The 9,002-nt window shown below is 41.7% G+C and overlaps 1 protein-coding gene across 4 annotated transcripts in view; it reads right to left on the bottom strand.

The window, feature by feature from the left end:
• Nucleotides 1–1,004: 1,004 nt before the first annotated feature.
• The window catches only part of SPAST (spastin), a 41,607-nt gene continuing 33,609 nt past the window's right edge, over nt 1,005–9,002 (bottom strand). For 3 of the 4 annotated variants that reach the window (XM_066596120.1, XM_066596121.1, XM_066596122.1), the window contains 6 exons: nt 8,686–8,765; nt 6,802–6,844; nt 5,453–5,532; nt 5,249–5,319; nt 4,426–4,466; nt 1,005–3,095 (listed from right to left, as the gene is read on the bottom strand). In XM_066596120.1, coding sequence (XP_066452217.1) covers nt 2,973–3,095; nt 4,426–4,466; nt 5,249–5,319; nt 5,453–5,532; nt 6,802–6,844; nt 8,686–8,765 — 438 coding nt within the window. In that variant the 3' untranslated portion in view covers nt 1,005–2,972. The remainder of the gene's footprint in view (nt 3,096–4,425; nt 4,467–5,248; nt 5,320–5,452; nt 5,533–6,801; nt 6,845–8,685; nt 8,766–9,002) is intronic. The other variant, XR_010791203.1, reaches the window with a different exon arrangement.

Here is a 9,002-nt window from a genome sequence, read left to right as displayed (position 1 = left end):
CCCATTGTTGTCAATGGGGCCGTTGCTGCTTTGCACACAGTGTGCATGAAGTTTACCCATTGCAAACAGTGGGAAACACTCTACGATCCTCCACCGCGGCTAAAAAGTCCAGTGGAGAATCGCTACTTTCCTGAAGTGACAGGAGGCAGTTTTAACACAAAAACACCTTGCATCCGTGATGACATCGCACATTGGCGAGAGGGATATAGGGCCGAGATTCACTGCCCGATATTGGACTTGCCCGTGTGAAATTGGGCCAAAAAGGCAGTTACTTGTACGGATATCTGACCAATATCAGTCTAAATAGGTGTGTAATTGGCCATTTGTAAAAAAGTAGTTCAAGTGAAAAGTACTACAGGTGTCACGTATCAGTACATTCTCAGAGAAAAAAGTGACATTGCCCTTGGCCTTGCAGTAAATGTAAAACCCCTTATAGGCCCAATGTCCAAGGGAAAAAAAAAATACGTAAATCCGCACAGGTCTCCATAGGGAATCATTGGACACCCACAGGTAATTAAATACCTGTGGATGTCATTTTTCCCTGGCACGCGGATCACACGTGTGGGAAAACACCCGCAGCATGCTCCATTTTGTGCAGTTTCCCCGCACGGACGGCTCCCGCGGCCTCCGTTGAAGCCAATGGAAGCTGTCTGGTCCCACAGCACACCCGCAGCTGTTATTGTGCTGTGCCCTGGGTTCGTGGGAAAGCAGGAGTTTAGAAGAAGAAAAAAAAAGTAAGTGTGCACAGCGCATGTGCGAAGCACGCTGCCAGTGTGCCAGGCAGAAGCAACGAGATCCATCCGCGACGGAGGGGAGACCTGCAGCGTCCAGATAGGCAAGTATAATCTATTTCTTGGCCTCATGTCTGCTGGCCAGGAGTGACCCGCTGCGGGATTCTGCACAGGAGATCCGTGTGGGCCCGAATTTCCCAATGGACATGAGGCCATATTCTCTCGTAGGAAGATTTGGATCCCCTTTAGTCTCTTTGAGTACAGAAAACACAATTTGTCCATATGTTTTTATTGTCAATCCTCTTAACAGTTGGCCTGTAGGGCAGATTATCGGCCACTACAATAGACAGACATTAGTTTTACCATACTTTACATATATTAATTTACATGAGGAGAGACATTCCTCAAGAAAGGAGGGGGAAAAAAAGTATATAAAACAAATCCGTACCGATTCAAAATGGTAGAAGCTGTTTTTTTGTTGTTTTTTTTTAGAAACAAATTTGTGAAAAGAAATACAAGGCCAGCTGCCCTCCAACCCAGCAGGACCATAGTATGGATATGAAGGATAGACATCTCCTAGTAAGTGCCTTTTACAAGAAAAGCAACACGTTTCCTCTTCGTTTCATATTACAAACAATCAAAAACAGTCCATTGAATCAGTCTGTAAGTCAGCAGTTTATCACATTGCCTTCCAATATATTATTCAAGTTTTAAGACTTAGTTGTTTAATAGTAAAGGCATTCAGACACCAAAATTCACAGTCAAATTTTACACGTTGATTCTGCACCTAAAAACTGCATCCAAATCTGTGGCTCTGTCACAGTTTTTGGCACAGACCCAGCGGAGTATTTAGGCCTGTTAATGGGCTAAATCTGCATGCGGAATTGTGACACGGACACTTGTGTTACCCGTGGCAAGAAATTACATGTCACTTGTTGATGCAGATCGGGAAGGGTATCATCTCTCCTTAAGGAAAGCACCAAGAAGGCGAGTGAGGAAACTTCTCAAGCTACTTTGGGAAATATATGCAAATAAGGAAGATGGAATAATACCTCTGCAGCGCCACCCATTTGATTGGAGCATTCTTGCAAAGCAATGTCAGACCCGGTCTTTAGAACAATGATTGGGTGGCGCTGCAGAGGTATAGTTCCATCTTTCTTATTTGCTGATGCAGAAATGCAAATTTTCAAGCTATAATTCCACATGCGGATTTTGCCCATTGACAGGGCAAAATCTGTGCGATCTGTGCCAAAACCTGCAGCAGAAAGCAGTGGATTTTGGCATGGTTTTTTAAAAGGCAGAAATTGCTGTGGAATATTCTGCTGCGTGAACATGTCCTACTGGAAGTGGATTACAAACTAGAAGAAAAAAAACAAGACGTATTCTTGAACTCTTCCTTCTCACGAGTTACAACACCATAACAAGGTTTAATAGCAAGCATACGAGATCGGAGAGCATATTGCTAAAGGTGATGCTTGAGTTAAATTGCTCTTGCACCATTTGCTGGACACATTTTAAGAAGGGTTTTAGAGATGTAATAATTATTGTATAACACTGTACCAAGTCTTTTCCTTAAATACTCCTATTACAGGAGAGCATTATACTGCCTAGTGGTGTTAAGAAAGCAAGCCAGCTGCTTCAGATTTTTTGTTTCATGTGCTTTTAATCATCTTGGTATGTAGTGCCACCACGAATGTTCCTTTTGGCACATGACACAAAGGAGTGCTACTGTTATAAACCAAATCTTGAGCCACAGTTTTTTTTTTCTTTAACAGACACTATACATTTAAAAAAAAAGTCAAAAGTTAGTAAAGACCCATGAGCGTATAAAGGAATCAGAGTATTAAGAAGGGCAGGCACAGAAGAATATGGACTCAAGGCACAGGTCTTCCTCAATGCAATTCCTCTGCGCACATGAGCTCATCACAGGCAGGTTGCCGCCACCCCGTTTAAACATCACTTCTGAGCACATTAGGATTTCTTCTTTCATCTCAAGCAGTCCATCAAGAAATACCATATAAGTTAAACTGCAATCTACAGGTAAAACACCTTGTTAATATTCCCATTTGCAAAGTTCTTCTCATTGTTAGCCTTCTAGAGGTTTAGTGCACGCACTCCAGATTGTTTATTTTTTGTTTTTATTACATCTTTTGCTCCCTTTTTGAGAAGCACACATCCATGTCTAGCACGCCAATGAGCAACGTGATCCGTGAACTCCGAGAAAGTAAACAGTTCTGTCTTTCATACTGTGGTGTCACCAAATTCTCTATTCCATCGGATGTAAGACTCCAGTGTAGCCGCGCTCACGCTGCACTTTATCTTCTTCAAGGAATTTAGGAAGTCCGAAAATTTGATGTTCCGCATCTGGAAAAAAAAAATGCAAGAAGGAAATCCCAGTCGAATACCACATGACACGGGTAACAGGCAATTCCTAAAAGGGGCTGTCAGACAGAATTTTTTTTTTATTTCTTAATTTTGTATTTTAAAGGACAGTGACCACTTAGAAAATAAGCCAACCATTATTCACCCGCTAACATTCCCTGGCTCTAGTCCTCCCAGTCTCCACTTACTTCTGGGTTGCATAGTTACGTGCTGTTTAACCCCTTAAAAACCCAAGCATGGTAAATATAAAGAGCTTTGTCCTGGGCTTTAATCCCCATTGATAGCAGATGTACAGCATGGGATTAAAGCCTCAACCCCCAGCAATCAAGCAGGAACAGGTTTGGTCTTCAGCTGTCAGACACAGCAGAGGACCCAGAGGAGAAGGGCAAAAGTTTTTAACCGCTTCAACCTTCTCCTTTCCCGGCTACATCCCGCTCAATGAGCACTATGTACTAAAAAGTGAAAAGGTTACTTTCAATATGCGACCTGGTGCTCACGTGACCACTAGGTCCTCTGTTACAGACGCAGATAAGCTCTGTAGGAGATTGTTCCTACAGGGGGAGGTTTTGCCCTGTAACTGGGGCTCCTATGGATGCTACAGTGGAAAAGTGTAAAATTTAAAAAATAAATAAAACAAACAAACCAAAAAGACAAGAAAACGCCGCCACCACACACACACACACACAGTGAATGGAGGAGGTCTTATGACATCATGAGGGATCGACGATGGCAAAAAAAGCAAAAAAATAAAATAAAAAATTGCAGCATTGCAACACCAACCAAAACAGTCGTCATGTGCGCTCTGTAATCTAAAACTGATCAAATATACGTATCATTAACTTCCAAAACAAATAATTTGGAACCCATACTTTATGTATAATTTTTTTACATTAGTATACTTAGGCTAAAAAAAACGTTTGTTTTGTTTAGATTTTTACCTCAACCAAAAAAAAAAAAAAAGGCAAAAAAAGATAATTAAATAGCCCTGTGTGTGTGTCACAGAAAAAAGACCTGCAAAACCACCACAAAGGTAAAACCCTAAAAAGTGTCTGATCCTTTAGGACCAAAATAGCCTGGTCCTTAAAGGGTTAAGTACAGCCACTTGTCTTAGAGTAAAAGCAGAGGCAAGCGACTGCCTACAGTGATTAGAAGGCATGTGATCACATGGAAGCAACACGCAAGGACACGCTGCTTTATCTTCTAAGCATCATTGTTTAAGCCCCTTTAAAATCAAATGGTGTAACCAAAAGGTGCCACAAATAAAGTATATTTGTGGCAACACATAAATCCCCTGCTACAAATGAAGACTCACCTCACTTGCTGACATATTTTTCACCTGCTCAGGTTTTAGCTCTATCAGCAAAAGAAAAAAAAACAATTAGAGACCACTATAGGGGACAAACTTACACAATGCATTACAGACTTTCCAGTCTTGAAATATGACAAACACCCCCCCACAGTAAGACAATTCTCTGTATGCCGCTTGCACACATGAAATCATGAGTACAAAACTCTGCAGGTAAGGCTAGTTTCACACGAGCAATTGCAATATCGCCGTGAAAAAAAATTGTGGCAAAATCGCATACATGCTCATGTGATGTCAGAGTCAGCGAAGCTTTTTCTTGGAAAGATGTTGCGCATCGATGCTGCCCACGATTTTGACACACAATAGGAGTTTCTAAAACGCATCACACAAAAATTCTGATGCAATAAGACGAAGGCTACATAGGAAAACATGGGCGATGAGAGCAAATCGCAGAAAGATAGGGCAGGCAGGGATTTCTAAATCTCACAACATCGCAAGAGTGAAGACATCGCAAATGTGAATGAAACCATTGAAAAGCATGCGTTTTATAATTCTGCGTTTTCACTTGCTCTTGCATCGCCCATGTGAAAACGTCTTAAAGATTCAGAGTTCCCACTTGTCTCAACGGCACAAGTCTGCTAAAAGCATTTAAATGCTGCAAAGTGAGCAGAGAGAGTCCATTAAATTGTTCTGCAACTGCTCATCTTACAGCAAATCAGCAATTCTGTTGAGGAGCAAAATCAGTACAAACCAAGTAGAGGGTAATATTTATATATGTACTGGTCTTAAGAAAACACATGCTACACATAATAAACAAAGCCAGCATTACCTCTTATTGGTCCAAGAGCCGCATCCTTCGCCAATGCCGTTATATCGCTCCCAGAGTATCCTTCAGTGAGCCTATTAGAAGAATGCCACTAATTAACCGGACACTTACAGCATTTACAAATCCCAATTTGGGTTTTAGTAGAGAAAATGCCAGTTACATGGCAGATAATCATAAGAGTTTGAAAATTCTGGACACGGGACTTACCTACCCAACTGTGCCAATTCTTTCTGTGTAAGTGGGCTCCCTTGCTTACTTAAGAGATTCTGCAAAAGCAGCAGCCTTGTCTGTACGAAATGTATGACATAGCCAAGTTATAACTATTCATTTGGTTTAGTAAATTACAGAGTTGCATAGCAAAAGCTAAAGATCAATTTGCCTCCCCAAAACTTACTCACAGGTTAAAAAGTACAAAATAAAGTGAACTGACTGAAATGCCTTCAGATAAACAAAATTAAAGGGCTATTCCAGGACTTTTATTAATGATAACCTATCCCCACCGATCGCATATTAGCCTTTTACTCCCCACTTCTACACGAGCCAACCTAAACAACCAATCACTGTGAATCAGCCAACCCAAATAACCAATCACCGGGAATGAGTAAATCTTAACAACCAATCAGGTTGCGAATGGTGTTTGGGGAGTAATATAGATATATGCCCACCAATCAGCCGGCCTGCTTGTCAGTACAGCGAGCTGGACATAATCATCAAAAGTCAGGACCAGAAAGTGTAATAGGTGGCATCAATGGAAGCAAAGCAGTCTATTGTCATCAGAGCCAGAACGCCCAGCCCCCTACACTGACAGCAGGCCAGATGATTAGCAGATTTGGTTGGGATCCCAAGTGGCACCAATCAACTGTTGATGATGGTTCCTGAGGATACATCAATAGTAAGAGTCCTGGAACACCCCTTTAAGGAGCATACCGCTTCAGAAATATTGCTTGCTAAATAGAAAATGTTGTCTGGCTCAGAGGAATGTCTGAAGAAAACACAGATGTCACCAGACACAAAACAACTTATAAGTTCTGATGGGGTTGGTGTGTAACAGTTCGGCCTCATGTCCATGGGCGGATCAGATTTGCAGTTGATCCACAAATCAAGCGGCCTGTAGGGAAGCATGGACTATCTGCAGCTCAATTAAAGCATGTGGATTTGTTTTGCAGACCTTTTGGTCTGAAAAACAAATCGCAGCGTGCTCCATTTTGCAGAGGTTCCCGCATGGAAGGCTTCCACTGAAGTAATGGAAGCCGTCTGCTCCGGGGGAAAGCAGGGGATTTAAAAAATAAATAAAAAATCTCTACTGCGCATGTCCAATGATGAGCCGTAAGAACCATGCCCCAAGTACAGCAAACCGGGAGATAGCAAGGTCCGCACGGATGCCACAGCCAACAAGATACAGATAAGCAGGGCTCACTGGCTGCAGGCATGGGCCGATTACATGCATGGAATCCAACCTGCCCGTGGACACGAGGTCTTCCTCTCTGGCATTTTCTACTGCAGAGACAGACGTATGTGAACAAGCCTTAACAGAAACAAACAACAGTTTTTCATACCTCTTCATTTGGTAAGGAGACGTAAACTCTTTTAGTAAATCTCCTGCAAAAAATACAATGTTGTCAGAAACTACATGTAACAATAGAATCAACACAGTAAGAAAGTGATGCCATTGTGGTCATCGGCTTCATCCATCAGAACAGTCAGCACATGATTACCGATCATGCAAGATAAAGGGTTATTCCCATCTTATGGCCAAGATACGCCATCACTTATTATAGGAGGGGTCCAACCCCAATCCAAGGAATGAAGTGCTGATTTAGCAGCTTTTCTCTGCACAGCAGCACCCAGCCACACAGAGACAACACTAAATCAGCCAGCAGACTCCCCGTTCTGCTGACACACCATGAATGGCTGTAATGGGAATAACCCTTTAACTTCATTGCATCCCACATTGGCGGAATCTGCGTTTTTGGCCAGCTCAGCACTACAGCTATGAGAAAGGAGGCTGTGGAGACTATATGCAGGCAGCGTCACACAGGCCTTATCCGCAGCAAATACGCTGCAAAGCCACAATGGCTAAATCGGATTTCAAAATGGGGTAAATTTTGCCACGGTTTTTGTAGCAGAACTGCAGTGTATTTTAGCCCTTGTATTTCAGGAGTTTAAATGCACAATATAAATAGGCGCGTTGTGGATGAAGAATTCACTGTGTTTTTAAAAATGCTGTAGATTGGTTGCAGAAATTTTAGGATTCAGCTCCACATGGCTTGTACTGTAAGTGCTGTAAAATTACCGCTGTACTGCTGGCTTGTGTGAAGCCTCCATTATAGAAAAATTGAGCACCCTCCTCTCACCCCTTCACTTCTTAGCGATTTTCCGTTTTGTCATTTTTTATATTTTCTCCCGCTTTCAAAAACACCCACAACTTTATTTTCCCATCAAGTATCATCTGAGGGCTTCTTTGTTGCAGGATTGGTTGCATTTTTTATGATTGATGCAACTATATAATGTACTGAAAAACCTTTAAACATTTCTAAGTGGGATGACATTCAAAAAAAAATAAAAATTCTGACATTATGGGGGAGTGGCGCCTTGTTTCACGGGTAACTTTTGTGGGTCAAAAGGATTTCTGCAATACCAAAATGTATAGTTTTTTGGTTGTATTGCTTTAAAAAAAAAATTTTTAATTGTTTTCTATCGCCATCTTCTGACCACCATAACCAGTTTTTCATCAATAGGGTTGTGTGAAAGTTTGTTTTTTGAGAACCAACCTGTAGATTCTATTTAAACCATTTTGATGTACATACAACTTTTAAATTACTTTTTTCTTGAAGACAGTTGACCAAAAAATGAGATTTTTTTTTTTTACGACAGTGTTCGTCAGTGTTCATCATACTTAATACATTTTAATAGAACAGACTTTTTATGGATGTGCCGATACCATTTATTTTAATTTATTTATATTTCAAGCCCTCCCCCGAAAATCATACTGCAGGGTTTGCCACCAATGACTGCTTTCAATGGGACCGCAGCAGCGCTGATCCCATTAAAAGCAATGGGATAGCGTGCTGCACTTCTGCCACAGCTGTGACAGCTGTGGCAGAAGTCCGCGATATTCTCCATATCTTTTCAATGGGGCTAGCGCTGCTGCCGCTGGCCCCATTGAAGAGACTGGCGATATCCCGGTCTTATTCCTGCGTCTTTTTTGCGCTGCGAGTGTTTTCACATGCTCTCGCAGCGCAAGAAAGAAAATATCGCCAGTGGGCATCAGCCCTAAGGGTGATGCCTTTGGGATACAAAAACAGTTGGCCCACAATCACCTACAACAGTTATAAATTGCCAAAGTGGCTATAGGGTAGTGCGATAATGCACATAGTAGTACTTCCTGTTCTAAAATTGCGTTTGCAGTATCCAAGTATACATTTTGTACTCCGTCTTACCTGAGAACTGCCTCATCCAGCTCCTGAGGTCTGTTAGTTGCCCCCATAACAAGGACTCTGTCATCCCCTCCAGACTGTACCTGTTCAACAATCAAGGCACATACGTAACAAATTAAAAATCATAACTGGATTTTTAATTATATTTTTCAAACATTAAAAAGGCATTATCTAGACTCATTTACATGCAATAACTTATTTCAGTTACCATTTTCAAGATCAAGCTGCTTTCACATCTGTGTCGGGGGCTCAGTTTCCCTGTTTCTCGAAGGACTCTAGTGGGGTCAGTTTGCTTTCTGCTTAGCTGTCTGGCTTTTAAT

Source organism: Eleutherodactylus coqui, chromosome 3 (genome assembly GCF_035609145.1).
Source record: "Eleutherodactylus coqui strain aEleCoq1 chromosome 3, aEleCoq1.hap1, whole genome shotgun sequence".
Lineage (NCBI taxonomy): Eukaryota > Metazoa > Chordata > Amphibia > Anura > Eleutherodactylidae > Eleutherodactylus > Eleutherodactylus coqui.
The sequence above is the reverse complement of the archived record's forward strand: the minus strand, read 5'-3'. Positions and strand labels throughout refer to the sequence as shown.